Below are 26772 nucleotides of genomic sequence, written 5' to 3' on the forward strand. Positions count from 1 at the left end.
TCCTTGATCCCTATCAGTGCGGCTTCCGAGAAGGGCGCTCCACAGCTGACCATCTTGTACGTGTCGAAGCAAATATCCGGGACGCATTTGTACACAAACAATTCTTCTTATCCATATTCCTCGATATGGAGAAGGCGTACGATACGACGTGGCGTTACGGAATCTTAAGAGACTTGTCAGAAATGGGCATCCACGGTAATATGCATAATATAATAGAAAGCTATCTGTCAAATCGTACCTTCCGGGTAAAAGTCGGCAATGCATTCTCACGCCCTTTTACGCAAGAAACGGGTGTACCCCAAGGAGGCGTGCTGAGCTGCACGCTCTTTATCGTGAAGATGAACACGCTTTGTGTTTCATTACCACCCGCCATCTTTTACTCTGTCTACGTGGACGACATTCAAATAGCTTTCAAATCGTGTAACCTCGCAGTATGCGAGAGACAGGTACAGCATTGCCTGAACAAAGTCTCAGTGTGGGCAGACAAGAATGGATTTAAGATCAATCCTAACAAAAGCTCTTGCGTTCTTTTTACAAGAAAGAGAGGCCTGGTTCCGGATCCTTCCTTAGAACTGTGTGGACAACAAATACCCGTAAACAAAGAGCACAAATTTCTAGGTGTTATATTAGACTACAGACTCACTTTCGTCCCCCACATTAAACATATTAAAGAAAAATGTCTGAAAACAATGAACCTAATGAAACTTCTATCCCATACATCGTGGGGTAGTGACAGGAAGTGCTTAATTAATCTCTATAAGAGCCTGATCCGTTCACGATTAGATTATGGTGCCGTGATCTATCATTCTGCCGCTCCAAGTGCGCTAAAGATGCTAGACCCTGTTCACCATCTAGGTATCCGTTTAGCCACAGGAGCTTTCAGAACGAGTCCCGTACAAAGTTTATATGCAGAATCGAATGAATGGTCACTTCATATCCAGAGAACGTACATCAGCCAAACATATTTTCTGAAAGTCCACTCCAATCCTGAACATCCCTGTTTTAACACCGTTAATGACATGACATATGCTACACTCTTTCGCAATCGTCCCTCCGTAAGACAGCCTTTCTCGCTGCGTGTGAGGGAGCTTAGTGATGAAATGCATGTCCCACTCCTCGAGTTCCGCCTAATGCCTCCAGCTAAGCTGCTACCTCCTTGGGAGTGGCAGATGATACAATGCGACATATCTTTCATGCAGGTTACAAAACACGCTCCAGAGACTGAAATCCAGATGCATTTCCAGGAACTGCAGTACAAACACTCCTGCACGGAGTTTTACACAGACGCATCGAAGTCACGCGAGGGGGTGTCATATGCAGCCGTCGGTCCATCCTTCTCGGAATCCGATTTACTGCATCCGGAAACTAGTATCTTCACGGCTGAGGCGTACGCAATATTGTCGACCGTGAAGCATATAAGGAAATCAAAACTCAAAAAGTCAGTTATATATACGGACTCCCTTAGTGTTGTGAAGTCTTTGATGTCATTCTGTAAGCACAAAAATCCTATAATAATTGAACTCTATTCCGTCTTATGCAAAGCATATGTATCTAACCAGGATGTGGTTATATGCTGGGTGCCTGGCCATAGGGGCATCCAGGGTAACGTTCTAGCAGACCAGATGGCCACATCAATTGCATCACACACTGTTAATTCTACTGCTGCAGTCCCTGTCACAGACCTGAAACCCTTCTTAAGAAGGAAACTGCGAAACTACTGGCAACGATTGTGGGACCTGGAAACAAATAATAAGTTGCATTTAATAAAGCCACAATTAGGTTTCTGGCCTCCTGTAACAAAATCACGCCGGACAGATGTCCTATTCTGTCGCCTCAGAATAGGACACACATTTGGCACACATAACTTTTTACTCACTGAAAATGATCCTCCAACCTGCGGTAGATGCGGGGAGAGGCTGACCGTCCTCCACGTCCTCCTGGAGTGTCGGGCAGCCGAATCTGAAAGAAGGAAACATTTTTCCCTAGCATACCGGCAGCACATCCCCCTACATCCCGTAATGCTACTCGGCCCAGAACCTTTATTTGACACCAACACAGTACTAAATTTCCTGAAAGATGTCGTCCTGCATGTTTTTAGCCCCACATGTTCGTAGCGGGTCCTCTCTTCAGAGGATGCCGCTGCGATATCTCTTTAGTATAGCACATGCCTCTAGGCCCTTGTCTTTCAAGGGCTCTGGCGAGGCAGCAGTGCTCCAAGTAATTTTAACATCCTACATATTTTTGATTGTGCATCATTCTACTACGATGGATTTTAATGTTCACAGTAATCGTCATTAGTCATCGCCATAATTTTATAGCACGTAGATTTTACGCACTTTACAGCGACAATTTTAGGCCACTTTACAGCCAAGTCACATCTCCATAATACATCGTCAACATCACCACTTGTCATGGCGCTCTTTGGCCAAACCTGGCCCTTGCGCCATTTAACACTACATATCATATTGTTATACCTGGTAGATTACAATCTACCAGGTATAAGATGGGATTCGTACGATGCTGGTGTTATCGATAAGGACAGCGCTGAGGCGATACTTGATATGGCCTTCAATAGTGGTTTAAAGCAAATCATTCAGCAACCCACACGTGTCACTTTGTCGAGCAGCACAATTCTTGATCTAACTTTTGTGAGTGAAAACATTCCTGTAGAGGACATATCATGGGAAATAATTGACGGAATTTCGGACCACAAGGTAACCAAATGTTGTCTATCACTACCGTCGTCAGCACGCTCAGAAAAATTGATCACACGAATATATGATTGGAAAAACGCAGATGATGTCGGCATTCTTGACTTTTTTGATTATCACTACCCCAATTTTTCTTGTCTTTTCCATGATAATTCTGTGACAGTAGATGAATTATGGGCGAAATTTAAGACCTATGTACACGAATGTTTATCAAACTTCGTACCCATGAAAAAAAAGAAAGTGCACAAAAGAAACCCTTGGATCACAAGGAATATAATACATATGAAACGTAAAATGTCAAGGCTGAGGAAACTTAAGGGTAAGACATCAAATCCCTGTTTCTCTGACAAAATTAGAAAATTGGCACATGAGTTGAAAGTAGTGATAAAGCAAGCAAAACATACGTACATGAACGTCACACTTAGCAACTTCATCAAGACGGCTCCTCAAAAATTTCGGAGATATTTTAACGCGAACGTGCATAAGCAAAGCAATTTGCTGCAGAAGGATGCTTTCCAAAGAGCAAATCAGTTTAATAACTTTTTTAAATCCGTTTTTACACAAGACAACGGAATTTCACCAGATTTAAACCATCAGCCGAGGGGAACAGGCGACATACTTGGTGATATAGAGATAACAGAATCAGGTATACTTTCACTGCTGCTTAACATCGACATTAAAAAATCTTGTGGCCAAGATGGGATCCCCAATACTTTCCTCAAGAGATACGCAGAATGGGTCTCTAAATACCTCTTACTTATCTTTAAAAAATCTCTAGAATCGTCTGACGTGCCCAAAGACTGGAAAATAGCAAAGATTGTCCCGATTCTCAAATCAGGTGACACAACAAGCCCATCAAATTATAGACCGATTTCGCTAACCTGCACATCTTGCAAAATTCTCGAACACATCATACTAAAACACATCGTAACCTTTGCGGAAGATAATAACTTGCTTAGCATCAACCAACATGGTTTCAGAAAAGGACTGTCTACTGTTACGCAACTGACACAAACTGTGCATGATCTCGCTCTAACAATTGATAACCGCGGGCAGACTGACATAATATTCTTAGATCTATCGAAGGCCTTCGACCGGGTATCCCATCCTAAACTCCTGGGCAAACTACAACACATTCTCGGATCTGGCAGCATAATAAACTGGATAAAAGCTTATCTTGCAGGTCGGCAACAGTACGTAGAAATCGAAAGTCAGCAATCTGATTGGGTAGAAGTGTCATCCGGAGTACCACAAGGAACAGTCTTAGCACCAATTCTTTTTTTACTATACATCAATGACATGGCAGATAACATAAAATCAACGATGCGCATGTTTGCAGATGATTGCATTATATATAGGGAGATTAGGAACCATAATGATCAAGTAATACTAAATCACGAGCTTGCGCAAGTAGCAAATTGGTGTCAGGCATGGCAAATGAAGATTAATTTAGACAAGACTGTTTTTATGAGAGTAAGCCGAAAAAGAACCCCACTAGAATTCACCTACACGATCGAACAGCAAAAATTAAAGATAGTCGATGATTATAAATATTTGGGCATTGTCCTATCATCTGATATGAAATGGGACAAGCATGTGTCACACATATCTTCTAAGGCATTTACAACACTTTGTTCGCTTAAACGCTCTTTAAAATCTGCCTCACCAGACACTAAGATGCTAGCCTACACCTCATTCGTTCGTCCTATACTAGAATATGGTATTACCTGCTGGTCTCCACATACCAAACAGTGCATAAAACGCCTAGAAACAATACAGAGAAAAGCCATCAGATTCATTTATAATAGGTACAACCGTAATGATTCTCCGACAGAACTCCTTGATAAAGCTTGTCTCCCGACTATTTACAAGCGTGCGAAATACTTACGCCTCAAGTTTCTGTTCCACCTCCTTAACGGGGTCTACAAATTAAACAGTGGTGCATATGTATCTTTCACTGAACAGCGAAACACTAGAACTAAACATCATAAACATTTAATTGAATACAGGTTCCACACAGACACATTTAGGTATTCTTTCTTTCCCCAGACAATCAGAGACTGGAATTCATTGCCTAGTGATATCATAATTTGCTCACCTGACGATTTCCTTCCTATGCTGGAAAAATATGTCTATGAATGCGCATCTTGATTTACCAGTATCGCCTGCAGACCCCGCATTTTGTCTCTAATTGGTTTTGATGTACTTTTTTGTTGTTTATCTTATGCTTCTGTATTTCTGTTCATTAACCTTTAAGGCCTGACTCAGGAAGGTCACACCCTTTGTTGTATTACTCCACTACGTCTACTTGTAAACTACAATACTAACAAGTGTATAAGTTTGTCATTCTTATTTTGATGCAATGTATTTTCCCATGTCCTGCAACAGCCTCAAAATGGAGGCTAGCAGTATGTATGAAATAAATAAATAAATAAATTTATGCCCGAATAGGTTACAAAGTAAAAATTGCTGACAGGATCTCTTAAGATGCATGAAAAAAACACACATCAAAGTAATGCAAGCCTGATGATACAGTGCAGTCTTATAATAACAATATTTAAAAGAATGAAATCCAATCGTTACAACCAGTCCTCGTTATATCTGGATTGCTGTAAAAAAAGGTTGCTGAACATTAGCTCCGAACCGAAATTTGCCACTTTCGCTAAAGAATAGATGTAAAAGGTAGGTTGTCAAAAATGAAATGTTTATTTGTACCTCTAACAGCATGTCAAGAGTTAGGCGCGGTAAAATAGAAACCTTTGCTCACTTTTGTGGCAGTTACAGGTTTTGAACTGCTTTGTGCATCGCATCCAGCTGCTCAATCCTTTACACGTGCACAATGTTTTATGCTGACCATCCATTAGCCCATGCCTGAAATCATTGAGCAAGCTGATCCACAACAGCACACTTTGCGGGAACATCGGGGTCAAGGTCAAAGATGGGGGCCATGGTTAATCTTGTTGTCATCGAACTCCTCCATTGAAGCACCACCTGTTTCATCGTTGGTAACGACATGTTTGGAAAGCTCAGTAATGTCAGCGGCTTCCACCATGTTGGTTTCAATATCGTGGGGAGTTTCACCCTGGCGCACAAAGTCTGTCTTTCTGAAACAGTTGTTTGTGGAAAGGATCCGAAATTCCTTTTTCCTTTGATTAGCATAGCCATTGGTTCCAGCCTTCGTGATGTTGGTGCTCCTGGTTCAGAATTGTCGATATCGTTGACTGCACGAGCTCACACTTTTTTGAGTCTTGCAAAATTTGTAGCTGCATCTCAAGTGACACAACTTTGTGCCTTGTTGGCACCATCTTCCATAAACTGAGCTAAGAAGAAGGAATGTGCCGCTGCTTCGAGGTTGGTCCTACGGCGCATTTCTGCGCTCGCTGATGGAGGTAGGGAGATTGTAGGAAGGGTCGGCAGCTACTGCGCCGCTTCACTTTTTCAGCTTTTTCTTCTCTCTCTCCCTCTTCCTTGGACATGTACAGAGCACGATCATGGGTGACGCATAATGATGGAGATTTGAATCAGCTGGCGCCACTTTGTGGCTTGCTGTGCCCATTCGCAATGCTCTCCGTGGCTTTCGCAGTCGGCACGTGGGTGGAGTGTGCTGCCAGGTAATGGTGGCAGATACGAAATAGCCCAGGCAAGCTTTTTGCCCCATCTGGGCATTGTACGTTTAAGGGGAACTTAGCAACGCAAACGTCAAGCTCAGTCTGCATGGCAAACGCTGTCCAGAAGGCAAAATTTTGATCACTGTATTATACATGCAGTCATCACCTATCGTTATGCTTTTCTTTCTCATAACCCTAATGCATAATTTGATACTCTTGAGTTGGCTCATCGTTATAAGTGGTCTGCACTGTATATACGATATAGGACAAAACTGAAGATTATTGAGCAGATAAAAAGCAAAATAACAATACATATGGGATAAGAAATCGTTGAAAATAAATGAAGGCAAGTTACAGAAAAAAACAAAGAAAGAAGAAAGGATAAGTACAAGGAATATATATGTACGTAGGGAATTTTTCGGATCAGTGCAGAAAACAGCAGCAACACAAGAAGAGGGAGGACATAGGACAAACACAAATACAAAAAAGCTTGCAAACTTGCAGAGGCCTTTCATATACAAAAGAAGCGTGATGTTTGCATTTCAGAGTCGTCTATCTCTTTCTGAGATTGTGAGGCGCAAATGCTTCGCTATTTATTCCATGTGGCCTATTGACATGTGCACATAGATGGTGTCTTCCTTTTTTGCCTTTTTCTTAACAAGCTCCAGTTCTTAGACAGTGCTTGTCCTGTGTCCTTCCTTTCTGTGTTGCCGTCATTTTCCGTGCTGATCCAAAAAAATGCATCGATTTCAACTTGCCCAGCATTCTGTCTTACTGCAATACATAGGGAACTGACACATAATAGCTAATAAAGTAGATAGTATAGTACAATGTGGGGTAATGTGAATCATAATTGTTTTAAATAGAAAAATACACGTACGCATTCATAACAATATGCAGGTGACTGTTACAATCACTTCTCTATTCGAAATGGGTACTTGTTTAGTTGAGGCTTAAAGATGAAAAGAGAATTGTTACACTGTTTTAAGTTGGTAGGTAAGGAGTTAATAATAAGGCAGAAAGATGATTATAGTTTGTTTTCCCCTATTAGTGTGTACTTTAGCTAAACGTAGATTGCCTTTAACAAAAAAACATTTAGAGTTTGTATTAATCATTATGTATGGGGGAATTATATCAAGGCAGTGGTAGTATTGAAAAACTTTGAAAACAATAAACCAAGATTGCCAATAAACAAAGTGCCTTGAGTGTAAGTTAAAGAACCCCGATCTGATTGGTCAAATTGGTGGTCAAAATTAATCCATAGTCTCCCACTACCACAGGTCTCATAACCATATTGTGGTTATGAATTGTGAAATAAAAAAATGCTGAGAGAACTGTTTCTATATGGTTGTATTGAACCATTGTGCCATAATGTAAAGCAGAAGGATAGGACCATTTACAGTCGCCAACCAAAAATGTGCATTCTCAGATTAAAAAAACTTTGCAGAGTGTTTGCCAACATTCTGCCAATGAATACCGTTTGAATTTTAAACTGGCTAATGTGTTAATTCAATAGAAATTGAATTTGTTGTTGCACTTGAGAAAAACCTATATGGCACTGTGGGTAGAGTTGCCCGAAGCGCCCAGCCACCCGCAGGGTTAAATATTGCTTTTAGCTGTCAAATTAGTCATTACTCTCGTTGCTGGTGATAAAAATTTGGAGGACGCTTAAGCTTCACCTTTAAGAGTAGAACGCAATAGCATTCAAAGACACCAAACTGCGTGTCACGCTTCACGGCAACTGGAGCGTATGTGATCATAATGTTTACCTGGAAACGCTTGCTGCGAACGTTGTGTACGAAGGTGAGCTTTGTGGTGGAACCATGGCCTCTTGCGTGGGCCGCGGTGTGGGGGAGGCGAGTGCCAGCTGGAGTTAATGCAAGGAACTGGGCATGCCGCTCCGTGGACCCCAAGACACACATCACGCCAGCGCCCGCAAAATGGCGGACGGTGCGACCGGTCTGTGAACGGCGCAGCCAGTTTGTGTGTGTGAAGGGGTTTCTTTGAGTTTTCGCGTAACAGAATTATATTTTCTCATATAGTCAAATTACAATTCGAGAGCTATTATGTCTGTAGGTTGTGTGCAAGTCGTAGTTTACGATTTTTCTGCGTATTTTAGCTTGAGAAATTTAATTAGTTCAGTAAATTCCTTGCATCATATGGAAGGCATGGGTATATGTGGTTCGAAAATCTTTTTGCTGATGCAACGTGTGACGCCAGGTGCCGGATTTTCTGCGACACAGGCTCCTTAACGCTATCACATTAATAATGTCACTGACATGGCAGTGGTTTGTGATACCTGTGACACGCTAGCTCCATTGGTGATAATGTCACGAACAGTCAAAGATCCATAGATGCGTTGGGGGGGCCTTGTGTGAATGAAATACAGATACACAATTTGTGCTTTGGGAGGTTGTAATATGTGTGATGTGGTTGGGCAAGGAATAGTAAGTATATAGGGATTCGTAGAGCGGGATTACACATCATGCATAGGCCTCCATCCCACCCTTACCAACCTGAATTTACAAAGAGAATGCATCAGATGCCTGATGCGGATGAGCCCTAAATAAGCATTGCATCAAACAGTCACAAGAAGGTTTGTTTGCTTCACGAGGTGATGCAGGAGACTCATAAAAGACATGCATATGGCCTTCAACATGACCTTGCGCTAACCTTGATAAAAGACACATTCATTCCAACTCTCGTTATCACCTAAGCAAATCTCTCCTCGACTTAAGATTTCAATCAATATGTTTGATCAGCATAATTTTTTTTTCTGTCTTTCATAAAATTGTTTTTACATGACGTGATGTACACTGTGCTGTGAATGCTTGACAATAGAGCGCATTATCTTCACTTGCAACAGAGATTAGTAAAAGGTGGTTGGAGATTTGGCGGCAGAAAAGTAGGGAGACTATAAACAATGGAGGTGTACAGAAATGAAGTTCCCGATAATGGCTCAGAAAGTTTGATGCTGGGAATTTTTTGTCCTGTTCAAAGAAATGAGATAGGTAAGACATTTGCCAAAGTAAGACAAAGAGCTTGGTGGCGACAGCCACTGCCCTGTTTCAATGGGGATGCTCATAGCATCCATCCATCCGTCTGTCCGCCCAGCCAAATAGGTTCATCTGTGTGTTTCCACTTGCAGAGGCAGCCTTGAATGTTCAGCTGATGCTGCTTTGTGGAGCTGACCTGTTGCAGTCATTCAGTGTGCCAGGGCTTTGGTCGGAGCAAGACGTGAGTCATTTTAGCAACATCCTATGGAAAATAGGTGTTTGCCTTCAAAGTTTATGCACCTTGCCATGTGTGTGTTTGTGCACATGTGCATGCATGGGTAATGGTGTGTGTATGTGTGCACAATGGAAGGCAACTGGTGACACACTATCTGTTTTGTAAGAGTAATGTTCTGGCCTCGCTAGTAGTATGACATCATTTTGTGTGTGTGTCTTGGTGTGTCTGTCAGTCTCCATCTAAAATTTTTTTTTGTAAACACTAGAAAAGAGGCTGTCCAATGTTTCTTCACACCTAAGAAATGCGCAGGCTATTTGTCACATGCAGGACAGAAGGAACAACTGTACGAAACATTTAGCACACAAGCTAAAATGGCTGAAGGGTAAATCTTTGTAACCACTGGTAACATTCTAGCTACTCTGAAAAACGACCTGAACTTGATCATTGTTAGAAGGCACCACCATCATTTTAGGTAACAAGATGCAAGCTACAAAATGTCTGTACATCTAATTAAGGCTAGCAAACAGAAGGCTTGCAATCATCTTATGTGCTCACCAGATCTACCTAATTGGTTTCTGGTCTTAGTCTGATTTCAAGTGTTTTCCAGGGTTCCAAAGGTTCTCTCAAATCCCAAGGGGTAACACTGGTCCAGCGGCCTGAAGCTTGACTAGGTTGGTCAGTGGAGAGAGCCCAGGCACAGACAAGGCAACATAACGAACTATGAAACATTTAATTACATTGTCCGTAAAGAATTGTGTGCGAGAGACAGGTACAGCATGGCTTGAACAAAGTGTCAGTGTGCGCAGAGAAAAATGGATTTAAATTCAATCCTAACAAAAGTTCTTGCGTTTTTTTTACAAGAAAGAGATGCCTGGTCCCGGATCCTTGCTTAGAACTGTGTGGACAACAAATACCTGTAAACAAAGAGCAACAATTTCTAGGTGTTATATTTGACTATAGACTCACTTTCATTCCACACATTAAACATCTTAAAGAAAAATGTCTAAAAACAATGAACATAATGAAACTTCTATCCCAGACTGCATGGGGTAGTGACAGGAAGTGTCTAATGAATCTCTACAAGAGCCTAATTCGGTCATGATTGGATTATGGTGCTGTAGTGTATAACTCTGCCGCCACGAGCGTGCTAAGGATGCTGGATCCTGTCCACCATCTAGGTGTCCACTTAGCCACTGGCGCTTTTAGAACAAGCCCGATCGAAAGCTTATATGCAGAATCGAATGAGTGGTCGCTCCACCTACAGAGATCATACATCAGCTTTACATATTTCCTTAAAGTCCGCTCTAATCTTGAACATCCATGTCGTAATACCGTTACCGATATGATGTGTGCTACACTTTTCCGCAATCGGCTCTCCATAAGACAGCCTTTCTCGCTATGTGTGAAGGAGCTTAGCGATGAAATGCATGTCCCACTCCTCGAGCATCGCTTAATGCACCTAGCCAAGCCATTACCTCCTTGGGAGTGGCAGGTGATAGAATGTGACGTATCCTTTCTAAAAATCACAAACCACGCCCCAGAGGTCGAAATCCGAATGTATTTCCTAGAACTTCAGCACAAGCACTCCTGTGCAGAGTTCTACACAGATGCTTCGAAGTTAAATGTCGGGGTGTCCTATGCGGCCTTCGGCTCATCCTTCTCGGAATCTGATGTACTGCATCCGGAAACAAGTATCTTTACGGCCGAGGCCTACACATTACTGTCTACTGTGAAGCATATAAAAAAATCAAAACTTCCAAAAGCAGCAATCTATACAGACTCTCTAAGCGTCGTGAAGGCCTTAATGTCACTCTATACACACAAAAATACCGTATTTAATGAACCCTATTCTGTCTTGTGTAAAGCTTACATATCTAACCAGCATATCATTATATGCTGGGTGCCTGGCCATAGGGGAATCGAAGGTGACATTCTGGCAGACCAGATGGCCACGTCAATTACATCCCCTGCTGTCAGTACTACTCCTTTGGTGCCTCTCACAGATCTGAAACCTTACATACGAAAGAAACTGCGAAATCACTGGCAACGCATGTGGGACGCAGAAATAAATAACAAACTGCATGTAATAAAGCCACAGTTAGGTTCTTGGCCCTCCCCAACAAAATCTCGGCGAACAGATGTCCTTTTCTGTCGCCTCAGAATAGGACACACATTTGGGACCCATCATTTTCTACTTACTGGAAGTGAACCTCCAACCTGTGGTAGATGCGGTGAGAGGCTGATCGTCCTCCATGTGCTCCTGGAGTGTCGGGAAGCAGAAATGGAGAGAAAGAAACATTTTCCGCTTGCATACCATTATTACATCCCTCTTCACCCAGCCATGTTTCTTGGTAAGGAACCGCTTTTTAACACCAATGCAGTCCTCAACTTCTTAAATGATGTCGTTCTGCATGTTATAAGCCCATTAATTTCCTAGAGCATCCTTGCTCCAGAGGATGCCGTTGCGATAATTGTTTTGCATAGCACATGCCTCCAGGCCCTTGTGTTTCAAGGGCTCTCAGGAGGCAGTAGTGCTCTAGCATATCTTATAACCTGATATATTTTACACATCGTATCATTCTTTTGAAATGCATCTTAATGTTCATAGTACATGTCATACGTCATCGTCATAATCTCATTATACAGATTTTACATACTTTAGAGCGACTATTTTTAAGGCCCCTTTACAGCCACGACACACCAACCTCATAGAACTCACAATTACACTGCGAACTCATTACTACGGACATGGCGCTCTTTGGCCATATTTGGCCCTTGTGCCATGAAACATCCAATATTCATTCATTAATACATAAAGAATCAGCTTGACAAGCTGCTTGTAACGAACAGAAAGGGTGCTTCTTGGAGAGGGGTGCTTTGTATAGCTTCTTGGGAATGCTCTCCAAGCATCAGTTACATGCAATACATATTATAAAAAAAGGAAAGAAGTCTTCGCATTGGGCACAAACGCCAACACAGGTGCCGATGCTAATGGGCCCGCCCATTCCTATATCAAGCACGCTGAAAACTGTCCAAATTGTTGTTGTCTGAATGATAGGTTTAGGAACATGGTGCTGTTGTTTTGGCTGCATGACACCAATGCTCGTCACAGAGGCGAGCCGTAATACCGGCTATACTGCTCTTGGTCAGTTTACCTTCAAGTTTAAACAGAGCTTCCTGCTAGTTATGCAGATTGCAGGTCAAAATTTTGATTATGGCTTGTACATGACACAGAAAGGGCCTGATTGCAGATGACCACAGGTAAAAATATTGCCTTAGTCGGGCCTCACACATCTGTGATTCAATTTCCTTTCTTATGACATGCAGCGCAGTCCACTTATAGCAATACCACGTGTAACGATATATCGGTTATAATGATGAGTCGACCTAAGAGGGTCAATTTATACATTAGGGCTATGAGAAAACTCATATATAACAATACGGTATTCACAGCATGTTGGATATACTGTATCTACTTGCATAATGATAGCACTTCTTTGTCAGAAAAATTGCCATAAATTCAGGGGTGTGATTATTACGCGGGTTAAATTTCCCGCGAAAAAAAGAGAGAAAAACAGAAAAAGAAGTGAGGTCAATTGGAAAAGCACATGCAAGACACGTCAAAAAAAGAAAGAAAAAGAAATAAAAGGTCGGCAATCTAGATGTGCGTAAATATTCATTATTTTCTGATATTCAATTGAATATTGTGCTGTTTAATATTTGCTTCAGCTCGAATTTCATTATTTTAAGTATTTGGAATGAATGAACACACATCATATTTTTTGCGCATAGACCACATCCAAATTACTACGCTTTGGAAAGAAAAAGAAAGGTGGGGGGGGGGGAGAATAATATCCATGTATTACCAATGGAAATAACTACTTAGTGCCCAAATATTTTTAAAAACAGTCTCCATTCAGGAATGCACAAATCGTCCATGATGATGGGAAACAGAGATAGCAGCACTGTACTCCACTGACATAGATGCTGCCGTGAAGCCACACCTTAAAGGGCCCCTCATCATCATCATCAGCAGCCTGGTTATGCCCACTGCAGGGCAAAGGCCTCTCCCATACTTCTCCAACAACCCCGGTCATGTACTAATTGTGGCCATGTCGTCCCTGCAAACTTCTCTCATCCGCCCACCTAACTTTCTGCCGTCCCCTGCTACGCTTCCCTTCCCTTGGAATCCAGTCCGTAACCCTCAATGACCATCGGTTATCTTCCCTCCTTATTACATGTCCTGCCCATGCCCATTTCTTTTTCTTGATTTCAACTAAGATGTCATTAACTCGCGTTTGTTCCCCTCACCCAATCTGCTCTTTTCTTATCCCTTAACGTTACGCCCATCACTCTTCTTTCCATAGCTCGTTGCGTCATCCTCAATTTAAGTAGAACCCTTTTCTTAAGCCTCTAGGTTTCTGCCTCGTAGGTGAGTACTGTTAAGACGCAGCTATTATACACTTTTCTCTTGAGGGATAATGGCAACCTGCTGTTCATGATCTGAGAATGCCTGCCAAACGCACCCCAGCCCATTCTTCTTCCTCTGATTATTTCCGTCTCATGATTCGGATCCGCCGTCACTACCTGCCCTAAGTAGATGTATTCCCTTACCACTTCAAGTGCCTCGATATCTATCATAAACAGCTGTTCTCTTCCGAGACTGTTAAGCATTACTTTAGTTTTCTGCAGATTAATTTTTAGACCCACCCTTCTGCTTTGCCTCTCCAGGTCAGTGAGCATGCATTGCAGTTGGTCCCCTGAGTTACTAAGCAAGGCAATATCATCAGCGAATTGCAAGTTACTTATGTATTCTCCATTAACTCTTATCCCCAATTCTTCCCAATCCAGGTCTCTGAATACCTCCTGTAAGCACGCTGTGAATAACATTGGAGAGATCGTATCTCCCTGCCTGACGCCTTTCTTTATTGGGATTTTGTTGCTTTCTTTATGGAGGACTAAGGTGACTGTGGAGCCGCTATAGATATCTTTCAGTGTTTTTACATATGGCTCGTCTACACCCTGATTCCGTAATGCCTCCATGACTGCTGAGGTTTCGACAGAATCAAACGCTTTCACGTAATCAATGAAAGCTATATATAAGGGTTGGTTATATTCTGCACATTTCTCTATCACCTGATTGATAGTGTGAATATAGTCTATTGTTGAGTAGCCTTTACGGAATCCTGCCTGGTCCTTTGGTTGACAGAATTCTAAGGTGTTCCTGATTCTAGTTGCGATTACCTTAGTAAATACTTTGTAGGCAACTGACCGTACGCTGATTAGTCTATAATTTTTCAAGTCTTTGGCGTCCCCTTTCTTATGGATTAAGATTATGTTAGCGTTCTTCCAAGATTTCGGTACGTTCGAGGTCATGAGGCATTGCGTATACAGGGTAGCCAGTTTCTCTAGAACAATCTGCCCACCATCCTTGAACAAATCTGCTGTTACCTGATCCTCCCCAGCTGCCTTCCCCCTCTGCATAGCTCCCAAGGCTTTCTTTACTTCTTCCGGCGTTACCTGTGGGATTTCGAATTCCTCTAGACTATTCTCTCCTCCATTATCATCGTGGGTGCCACTGGTACTGTATAAATCTCTATAGAACTCCTCAGCCACTTGAACTATCTCATCCATATCAGTAATGATATTGCTGGCTTTGGTCTCTTAACGCATACATCTGATTCTTGCCAATTCCTAGTTTCTTCTTCACTGCTTTTAGGCTTCCTCCGTTCCTGAGAGCATGTTCAATTCTATCCATATTATACTTCCTTATGTCAGCTGTCTTACGCTTGTTGATTAACTTCAAAAGTTCTGCCAGTTCTATTCTAGCTGTAGGCTTAGAGGCTTTTATACATTGGCGTTTCCTGATCATATCTTTCATCTCCTGTGATAGCTTACTGGTATCCTGTCTAACGGAGTTACCACTGACTTCTATTGCACACTCCTTAATGATGCCCTGAAGATTGTCGTTCATTGCTTCAACACTAAGATCCTCTTCCTGAGTTAAAGCTGAATACCTGTTCTGTAGCTTGATCTGGAATTCCTCTATTTTCCCTCTTACCGCTAACTCATTGATCGGCTTCTTATGTACCAGTTTCTTCCGTTCCCTCCTCAGGTCTAGGCTAATTCGAGTTCTTAGCATCCTATGGTCACTGCAGCGCACCTTGCTGAGCATGTCCACATCTTGTATGATGCCAGGGTTAGCGCAGAGTATGAAGTCTATTTCATTTCTAGTCTCACCGTTCGGGCTCCTCCACGTCCACTTTCAGCTATCCCACTTGCGGAAGAAGGTATTCATTATATGCATATTATTCTGTTCCGCAAACCCTACTAATAACTCTCCCCTGCTATTCCTAGTGCCTATGCCATATTCCCCCACTGCCTTGTCTCCAGCTTGCTTCTTGCCTACCTTGGCATTGAAGTCACCCATCAGTATAGTGTATTTTGTTTTCACTCTGCCCATCGCCGATTCCACGTCTTCATAGAAGCTTTAGACTTCCTGGTCATCATGACTGGATGTACGGGCGTAGACCTGTACAACCTTCATTCTGTACCCCTTATTAAGCTTCACAACAAGACCTGTCACCCTCTCGTTAATGCTATAGAATTCCTGTATGTTACCAGCTATATTCTTATTAATCAAGAATCCGACTCCTAGTTCTCGTCTCTCCGCTAAGCCCCGGTAGCACAGGACGTGCCCGCTTTTTAGCACTTTATATGCTTCTTTTGGCCTCCTAACTTCACTGAGCCCTATTATATCCCATTTACTGCCCTCTAATTCCTCCAATAGCACTGTAAGACTCGCCTCACTAGATAACGTTCTAGCGTTAAACGTTGCCAGGTTCATATTCCAATGGCGGCCTGTCTGGAGGGCCCCTCACCAGGCCACATAGCAAATTTTGGTTATACGCTGGAAGTTGTTACGTGCCCTCTAGGGACCATACTGCCGCAAGAATTTTTCTAATTGGTTCAATAATAGCCGAGGTAGAAATATTGCAGTGCCGCGAACCCATGATTTCATGAGGCGAGGGCCACTGCCAAGAGAGAGGCTCTCTCCACCTGCCCTATCTAGCCTCCACAAGCGGAACTCCTTCCCCGTGTTCTCTCATACCGGAGCTCTAGGGTCATGTGATGCATACGTCATGGGCCCCGCACTCATTATTTTTCCCCTCGCTTTTTTGCTGTGCGGTGCACGTCTGCTGACGGCGTCGCATGCGAGCTGTTGTGCTTGTCTTGTTCCGCACAGCACATGATTTTGCACACTGTGCACGAGAAAACTTGACTAGTGATATAAGTCAGTGCTGCACGAATACTGAGACAGACACAAGCGGATCACAGAGCGTGATTGCGTGCTGGAACGCGGTAGAAGATGACATAGTTTCGTTGTCTGCATGCGCGACTACACGACATGAGGACAAGCAGACGAAACCGAAGTACATCTCTCTTGCTGCGGTGTGAAGTGAAACGAAAACACGCAGACATTCAGTTTGTGTGTTTTATTATTTCTCTAAACTTCATTTCATCTATTGAAGCAACAGATTAAACAAATAACAGATGTTTCTTTGAATAATTCTTGAAGTCATGAGTGACCTCACAGCAGTGCAATGTACGTAGGCGCACTTGTGCGATGTACGTCGCCTCTCCGGCTGGGAACGTGGAGGAGAAGGGCAAATGACATTTGGTTTGAAATTTCGGCTCTTTCCACAGCATGTAGCGATGCAATACTTAGCAGACGCAGTCATTAGTGCGCATTGTTTGCATGGCGCTTGTCAGCTCAAAATGGTCAGGCCTAGTGAGGGGCCCTTTAAGTCGAAATTTTCATGTAACTTCACCCTGATTTTTACGGTTAAATTTTTGATGTAGCATTAAACAGTAACTTTGGTGACCGACACCTGGTGAAACAGCATGGTTAGACGCGCACGGGCAAGACTGAGGACAGCAAAAGCAGTGGGCATTCCTACCAAGTTTGTATGTGCGCTTACTGAATGGAAAGAGCTAAGCCCATGGGTTGACGGAAAGTTTCAAGCTGAATTTGTGCAAAACGGCATAAACAGCCGGTGTTGTGCAATCAAGGTCGCACTTCACAGTATCTCAACGACGCATGACGGGCGATTGTGAAACACTTTTGTGGCCTCAACTACAGCAAAATTTTTAGTAAACGGAAGCACAACTGTGAGCAAGAAGCTGTTAACTCTTCTGTGTTGATGGAATTGTAAGAAATGTTGAACTTAGCATTCTTGCATGAGAACGTCTGAATAACTGCACTTAGAAAATAAACAGACTTGAGACCCGTTTCCTTTTGGGTAAGTAGGCCATTTTTTTTTAGATTTGTCAACATCTGGCTCCTGGTGTCAAGGCTTTATGCAAATCCTACTGTTCGAACTGTTTACTTCGGAATGATTCGACACTTATTCCTCGTAACTTCGAACCAAAAGAACTGACAATCACACAAGCCTACAGCAACCACATTTGGATATACGTACAGCTTTATCTCCATGTTTTCTGACATTCATGCTTTAGTTATATTCCGTTTATATTTATATTTATAGTTACTACATTTATATTCCGGTTTATGCAGTACTTCATTTGATATATAAGAGACAATGCAGTGAAGGCTAATGTGACTTCTCTAACATCCAGCTTTCGTTATATATCCATGTTCATTTTATCGAGGTTTGACTGTAATAGACTGTGGCTGTGAATGCATTTTGGTTGGGAAATATCTTCCTCTTGCATGCCCACAATATTTTTGCAATTGGCCCACTGTCAAAAGAATGCGTGCATCTGCTTGCTGATCGCACATCGCTGGAAATACTTGGCCTTGTCTCCCTCACATGCTTTCTTTCGTTTCCGGACTTCCACTCTATCATGAAGATAGAGAACATCCTGACACAGTATGGCCTGGTGGTCGTGACTCGCTCTGGCTACGATGTATCACGAATTATCTACGAGAATGACATCCTCTACCGGCTCCGGGTGAGTGATGACTAGGTGCATTTGGCTGAGCGGAAGCTTTTGGAGAAAAGAATGATTATCGAATTTACTCAATGCAAATGCGCACTTCTTTTTCCAGAAAATATTTCTGAGAAATGTGTGTATTAGATTTGAGTATGAAACAAGGGCTAAAATGGGGACAGGCTATCTTCGTTGGCAGTCAAAATTCTCAAATCTGATTCAATGCACATTTTGCTGCAGCTGAAGAGGTAGCAGCTTTGTGCCCACTCCGCAAGCTCTATTTAGCCGGAGCTCAAAAATATGCAAATGCCATGTAGCTGAACAGAGCAAAGGTAATGTTGTTTGCCGTTGCTTAGAGATACTCAAACTGTTTTTCCATTCTGCCTAATTATATAGTTAGTCTTAATTAATAAACTTCTCAAATGTTATATTAAGGTGAAAAGTGTCAATGAGAAAATTGTAAAGCGACATGAAAAACTCCCGAGACAGCTTTCTGTTCTTCAATTCGTGCTACGTAAAAGTGTTTTTCTGAGCATGAAAGAAGCCCGCGAATGCATGCGAAGTTGCCGCATGATTGGCCACTCGAGGCACTTTGGATGTATTCGCTCGCTTCTTTCAAGCTCAGAAAAACACTTTCATGTAGCACGTATTGAGGAACAAAAAGCTGTATCAGGAACTTTTCATGTCGCTCTACAATTTTCTCATTGACACTTTTCATCTAATTATGATATTTCAGTAGTTGAATGGTTAATTAAGACTACTTATGTAATAAGGCAAAATGAAAAATATACTTTGAGTATCTCCAAGCCATGGCAAACAACATTACCTTTGTTCTGTCCAGCTACATGGCATTTGCATACTTCTAAACTCTGGCTAAAAAGTTGGCTGGGACACCCTGTATATTCTAGACACTATAGTTAAAGTGTCGCAGTCTCCAAGATGTTTAAGGGATGCAGTCCTTCAAATGCCATAGACGTCTCAAGATGAGATGCTCTGGGTGATTGACAGAGATAAGCAGAGGCTGCATTTTCAGGCACTGCAGATGCAGGTTTTAGGTGCCTAAAACAGGCACCTAATACCTCATTTTGGGCACAATATGGGTCAAAAAGGCACTATTTCTGGTACACTATAAAGGCTATACATTTTTTGTAAATTAGACTTGTTTTATGTATTGAATATATGCCGCCCATTTTTGTGGTAACAAAATGGCTGTAGCATTCACTTGTGGGGTCTGAAAGGCAGGAACCTTATTTAGCAAGCCACTGCTGCACAGGGTTTTGTTGGGAACACGAGACGCCACTGTGTTCTTTTAACGCGATAGCATTAAGGGCCCCATCAGCGTACCGTATCCAGCATCGACTGTCTTTTCAGTAAAAATTATTGCAAACTACATGTACCCAACGACTCTTCTGTCACGAAAGTTGCCCATACCTTGTCTTTCATTCTTTACAGAGCTAGTCCTCGGAATTTTGGGACATGAGAGACCAAACTCGTTTTATTATCAATAATATTAATTACTAATGCAAAAACAAAAGGTACACAGCAAAATGTAATAAACACATTGATAGCTAATTAGCAAATTCAGATGACTCAGTTAATTCCTAAATGAAATATTTCTTGCTGCGCACGGAGAACGTACCGTATTTATTCGCGTATAACCCGCACCAAAATGTGAAAAAACGCGTTTAAAAAGTGGGGGTGCGGGTTATCTGCGAATTTTTTCCTTGGGGGGGGGGGGGGGGGGTCGGCTTCACCGCAATGTGCGGCGGCCTCCCCGTGTAGTCCGCCATCCCCATCGTCATCGACGCTTGTCAAGCCGATGAAGGGCCAACGAAAGGCCAGCATTGTTGAGCCTCGCGTTAGGCGCTGTTTAGTGTACTTACCCTAGTTTGCACTGTTTGCCTGCTTTGTTTTGGCATCATGAGTGCGACTCGACGGCAGTGTTTCACAGCGAAAGAGAAGCTAAAGATTATAGCCGCTGCCGAAGAAATCGGCAACAGAGCTGCTGCAAGACAGCATGACGTCGACGAGTCGTGCATTCGCGACTGGAGGAAGAAAAAAAGAGAGTCTCGAAGCAACGAACCGGAACAGGCGAGCGTTTCGGGGTCCGAAGACTGGCGCGTACCCCCACCTCGAGACGCAGCTTGCGAAGTTCATTGAGGAGCAGAGAAGTCGTGGCCACGCTGTTTCGACTCAGATGGCGCAAATGGAAGCCCTGAAGTTGGCCCGGGAATTGAACATTCCACGTGAGTTTCGTGCAAGCCGTGGATGGCTTCAGCGCTTCATGCGAAGACATGGATTTTCTATGCGGCGGCGAACAACCATGTGCCAGCGGCTTCCTGAAGCCTACGAGGAAAAGTTGTTGAACTTTCAACGATATGTGATCGCACTTCGGAAGGAGCACAGCTATTTGCTGTCTCAGGTGGGAAATGCTGATCAAACACCTGTGTACTTTGAGATGCCGATGGACACGACCATGGAAAAAAAGGGCTCCAAATCAGTCAGCGTGCTGACCGGCGGAAATGCCAAGCTGCGCTGCACAGTCGTGCTATGCGCTTTGGCTGACGGCACGAAACTGCGCCCGTATGTGATTTTCAAACGCAAGACGCTGCCTAGCATTCCACTGCCCCCAGGAATCGTTGTGCGTGCGGAAGAAAATTCGTGGATGAACAGTGGCCTAGTCGGTGACTGGCTTCGAGTAATCTGGGAGCGAAGACCAGGTGCCTTGCTGGCACGCCGGTCGATGCTCGTACTAGATTCCTTCAGAGGCCACTGCACTGATGCGGTGAAGGCTCGCCTTGCCGAGACCAGCACCGACCTCGTCATAATACCTGGCGGCATGACGTCCATGCTACAGCCACTCGACGTGTGCCTGAACAAGCCGTTCAAGGCACACGTGAAGCGGCTGTATGCCCAGTGGATGGCCGACGGCATGTACGCCCTCACACCGACGGGACGCGTGCGAAGGCCTGATATTCCATTGCTGTGCCAGTGGATCGTGGATGCGTGGAAAGCGATACCGGCCGATTTGGTGCGCAAAAGCTTTAAAAAATGTGCGATCAGTAATAGTCTGGATGGTTCCGAGGACGACTACGTCTTTGAGAGTGGCGATGAAGCCTCGGATGGCAGTAGTGAGAGCGGCGACGATTAAGAATCGGATAACCAGTGACGTGGTGGCGGTCGTTTGAATAAATGTTCTGAAAACGAAATGATCACTGAGTGTGAGTTGCATCTTTCTAGCGCTCATTTTTTCTTTTTTCAGGTAAACGTGCGGGTTATACGCGAGTTTTTTTTTTTTTTTTTCCGCCGAGTTCAAAGTTAGGGGTGCGGGTTATACGCAGGGGCGGGTTATACGCGGGTAAATACGGTATGCATGTTGTGTGATGATATTATTTTGAAAGGTAATGAATTCCATATTGCTTTGCCAGAGAGGAGGGTTGTAGACTTAGTGTAGACACTAGTGCAGTATGGTGTTATTGCTGCAGTAACCTTGTAATTTGTCTTCCATTTTACGCAGCTGCGCATCACTTTCTTGTGTGCCTGTGAGCAAGAAATGAATGGAATGGAAAAAGAAGATCAAACACTTTTAAGTAAATATTCCTCATATTATAAAGTGACAGGCGAGGGTAACTGCAGGAGCACTTACTAACACATGCTATTTTTAAATTTAATTTCAGCCTAAGCGAGACGTTTGCTCATTTTGATGGTTAAAGAGACACTAAAGGCAAATATTAATTCAAGCCAAAGTGATGGATTAGTGCTCGAGATTGTTTAAGGCATCAATATTAATGCGAACAGAGCTTTAATAATCGAGAAATTGAGGTAAATGCAGTACGTGATTAGAGACCCCCCCCCCCCCCAACACATCCAAATACTTGCCTGATGACGAAAGCACTCCTCAGTTCAATTCTGTTACTAGTACTCAACCACTCATTGCACAAAACATCCTTGTATTGTATTATAAGACAAAATAAAATGCTAGTTGTCCAGTTCTATTTCATTTTTAGAAAAGATGCATTGAAATTACCCTGGACAACGACACAGGTGATCGAAAGGTTTCGTTTTCACTTGACTCATCGCTGCCCATGCTTTAGCGTTTCAGTAGTTTCGTTATCGCGTAGTGCTGTGCTGATTTTGCTGGCTCGCGAAACTCGTGCAAACTGCAAGTAGCAGGGAATTCAACTGCCATCTGATGCCATGGGATGCCCGAACGGTCTACGCCACTGCATCAAAAAGCAGCTGCAGCGGCGAATCCACCGCTCTGTCTTGGCTTGGTACCGCCATCTGTCGGGCGCCGTTTTGCTCACCGACGTCAGCAAAGGGTGGTGATGGCATATGCAACGTCACCACTCCCCGGTTTGGTGCCGGAAGATTTGAATTTCGAAAATGGTATTTAGACCCTTCAGGTGCAATTTTCTTGTAAACTAAGTCTGTTCTTCACACGAAAAAAGCATTGCGAGGTTTCTGGAATGGTATTCAAACAGCCCATGTCAACTTAGTATTTGCCTTTAGTGTCCCTTTAATGCATGAAAATGCATGTCGACCTTCCACCTTCTCTGTATGTCTACATGTCACTCATTTGTTTACTATTCATGCCTTCCAGTCCAAGGGCCTATATTTATTGCCTTGTGAAGGCCTGTGCAGTCTAGTTAGAAGGGCACGGAAAGATACCAACAGACTTGAACTATTTCTGCGGCTACAATCTAATTTAGGATACAGGAATTACTCACTCTAATGTTCCCGGCCTTATGTGAAACTCCCACAGTCCTGCGCTAACTCTCCTAACTCTATGCAGTGATGGCGACACTACACCATGGTAAATACAATGACAAGAGAAACAACAATATAATGACAACACACACTACATCATAACAAAATGGATAGACGGGCAGAACAACCTCCGTTTCAAGCTCATAACTGCGGTAGCCATAAAGTAGTTATTGACTGCTGAAGGAGATCTTTAGTGCAGAAGCTCAGCCTCTCTTAGTAGCAGTAGCTGTTGCCTCTTCGCGATGGCAACATGTTTTTGTGGCTTATTGCTATAACTTGTCACTATGACTGCTTTGCTGCTAAGTATACTTCCGTTAATTTGGTCCCGACCAAAGGTCCCAGCTGGTACCTGTGGATTTCTGTAGGCCCAAGCTTTCGTTATTTTGATCCTAAAATTAGCCTTCGCTGAATAATTTGAACTTGACCGGCCAGCACGCATGTGCCCGACCTCTATAGTGACCCCAATAGCGGCCCCTTCAGTGACTGCATCTTTCTCAGAAGAGCTTAATGAATAGTGAACACATTTCTTGTCGACAATGCCTATTTTTGGCCCACCCTGGGAAGATTTGCAAGCAATAATCGCAGCTGACAATGTCTGATTGTGGTACGTACTTGATTATAATGTCTGCCTTCCTTTTTTAAAAAACAATCGGGCCAAAAATAGTGTGCGCGGCACAATTGGACACAAAACCAAAACTGCCTTTCTAACATGCCTTATCTCATATTAAATGTATTGCAGCGGAGCTGGCACTAAAACACTGTGCCAAACAGCTCACTTTGAGGATACGGCTGCTGTTCTGCAGCAATGTCTCTTGCTGCAAGGTTGAGTGCATGTTTAATTTCTACTTGGTTTAGGAGCTATTATGTCATTCCTACGTTAGTTTTCTACTTTGGACTGTTAGTGTTGGCAAGTTCTGCGAAATGAATCACCAGTGCATGGGGCATATTTTCTGCATCTTATTCCATTCGACCCCCGGATAATTCAGTCACTTTCTTCGGTCCTGTCGGGGTTGAATGAATGGAACTCGACCGTATAATAATCTTCTAGATATCTCAGAACCAGGTTGGAAAATAGCTTCTGCTGTAAATGACAGCACTGCAGTTGTGCTTTAGTGACCCTCTATATTTCGTGCTTGTGCGAAGCTGTACACTCTCAATTTACTTCTGTCTGTTTAAAATACGACGGTTTGTGCATGTCTCTTGGCCAAAATTCCTTGATAACACTGTGATGATTGCACTTTCTCTGCAGCGCCACATTCATGTGGTCACTGAGTGGATCCCCAATGAAATCAGCTCCACAGCAGTCAGGTGAGCTTTGTCTGCCTCCCACTGGCCTGTTAGGGCATGTGTGCATGTTTGCATGCATGTGCAAGCATGCACGTGAGATCAGTTTTGTGACCCTTTATTCTGTGTTGAAATCTCACGACGATGTGCGGGCAGTAAACCACACAATTCAATAATACTATAAGTTTCAGTGGTGTTCAGTGTTGTTTTGTTGTTCAAAAATTATGCGCTGCCTGGGCAGTGGCAGTAGGAAATGTAAGCACCCATGCAAGTGGTGCAACCTGTGTGCTCACTGCCATGGAAGTAATGTCCACGTCTGCTAGATATAAGCACTTCATACATTTGCCTGCTACTAATTATCTTCAGTGTTGAAATGGAAAAAAATGTCGATGACAGCAGCAATAATGGCACCCGCTTTCAGGCGAGCACTGATGCGTGGGGAGAGTGTCAAGTACCTCCTTCAAGACTCCGTGATCGACTACATCCGACAGCATGGCCTGTACACACAGTCTATCATGGACGAGTGAGCATCTTTCACTTCCTTCATTCCTTTTACAACAAAACATCTATGGTGTGGATGTTTTGGCACAGCAGGCTTTAGTAATTTATGTCCATTTCATTATGGAATGCCAGCTGTACCAGACACATGTCCTAGTCTGATTTCCTAGAAGCACTTACCAAGTGTTTCACGCAACGGTTTCAGAGAAGTTAACATTAAATGGCAGCACAGCAGAGTTTAAGGCGCACATTTTTTTGACAGGAGGCAGTCGGGGCTTGAGACAGTCTAAAAGTCAGTGTGTTTTGTAGACACGTAACACGATGGCACTGAAAAAACATCTCACTGAAAACAAAACATCTCACTGAAAAACAAAAGGTTGTGGAATGACAAGCTTTTTCAGTCACTTGTAGAGCAGGCTGAAGTGAAAGGTATTCTTTCACTAGAGAGACGTAAACACCACAGATACAGTCCTGTTCTGGTGGCAGCAAAATGCAGAAAGCACCCGTGATGGCATAGTGCTATCGTACAACTTGAACAGTTGGCTGGTACCCGCCGTGGTTGCTCAGTGGCTATGGTGTTGGGCTGCTGAGCACGTGGTCACGGGATCGAATCCTGGCCACGGCGGCCGCATTTCGATGGGGGCGAAATGCGAAAACACCCATGTGCTTAGATTTAAGTGCACGTTAAAGAACCCCAGGTGATCTAAATTTCCGGAGTCCTCCACTACAGCGTGCCTCATAATCAGAAAGTGGTTTTGGCACGTAAAACCCCATAATCTTTTTAACAGTTAGCTGGTATTGGCGAGGATGCGGGAATTCACTGTTGCTCAACATGCTTACAATTTACGCCTTGGGCATGGAAGCACAATGCTCTTAAGACACTGTAAAAGCAGCTGCATCTGTGGATTTTCTCTTCTGGCAGGTAGTTCCCACAAATCCAGCATTGTCATAAAGTGATCCTTCATCGACACAGGGTCAAGGGTGCTGATCTTGTGTCACATTCTGTACTCCTGGACAGCCGTCTGTGGCATGAAGAGAAAGCTACGGGGGCGGAGCTTCTGTATGTGCGACCATGTCAAGTAGTCCGGCACTATCTGACAGCACTTATAGTTTCTTGTAGCAGATGCTGAACCAGCGTAGCTTCTTTTGTGTGGCGGTTTCGCATTTGCCCACAGGCGGAAGAGAAAAGCAGGAAACTAGGCCAAATGTAACACTCAGTGGTGTGTTTCATTTAATTGTGCTGTTGTACATAAGGTGTTTGTTTACTCTTCTCAGCTTGAGCTAGTGCAGGTGAAAACGTGGGGTGTTTTTCAGAAGCGCACCCACTTGTGTGCGCTTTGCCTCTGTGGCTTTCCCTCCATTGCCACAGAAAGTTGTCCGCGAGTATAGCGAGCTAGTATTTTCATTGCTGGTGTTCGTAGTGGTAGTAAGAATAGCACCCATAGTTTCGTATCTGTACTCATGCATGCATATCAGTTGTGTGTGGGCGTATGGTCTAAGTGCAAAGCACGCCTTTGCAAAGATGCGGCAACGTTTCCACCAGCTTGAATGCATGAAAAGGACTCGGTTGTGTGACATTCTATTGACGGTAGTCTTCCCAACACACAGCGGTAATGTACCTGTGGACAAGCTTTAAGTGGACACTAAAGAAATGATTGAATCAACCTGTTAGAAATCTTTTGATGTTTGTTTTACGCCCAGAGAAGCAAAAATTG

At 43.3% G+C, this 26772-nt stretch overlaps 1 protein-coding gene across 2 annotated transcripts in view; it reads left to right on the forward strand.

The window, feature by feature from the left end:
• Positions 1–26772, forward strand: part of Nmnat (nicotinamide mononucleotide adenylyltransferase) — a 49587-nt gene that overhangs the window by 18175 nt on the left and 4640 nt on the right. Inside the window, exons 4-8 of one of the 2 annotated variants that reach the window (XM_075668477.1) lie at positions 9468–9556; positions 18425–18526; positions 22023–22095; positions 24525–24583; positions 24981–25082. In XM_075668477.1, the coding sequence (XP_075524592.1) occupies positions 9468–9556; positions 18425–18526; positions 22023–22095; positions 24525–24547 (287 nt within the window). In that variant the 3' untranslated portion in view covers positions 24548–24583; positions 24981–25082. Of the gene's footprint in view, positions 1–9467; positions 9557–18424; positions 18527–22022; positions 22096–24524; positions 24584–24980; positions 25083–26772 lie in introns of those variants that run through there. The other variant, XM_075668476.1, reaches the window with a different exon arrangement.

Source organism: Dermacentor variabilis, chromosome 9 (genome assembly GCF_050947875.1).
Source record: "Dermacentor variabilis isolate Ectoservices chromosome 9, ASM5094787v1, whole genome shotgun sequence".
In the NCBI taxonomy this organism is placed as follows: Eukaryota; Metazoa; Arthropoda; class Arachnida; order Ixodida; family Ixodidae; genus Dermacentor; species Dermacentor variabilis.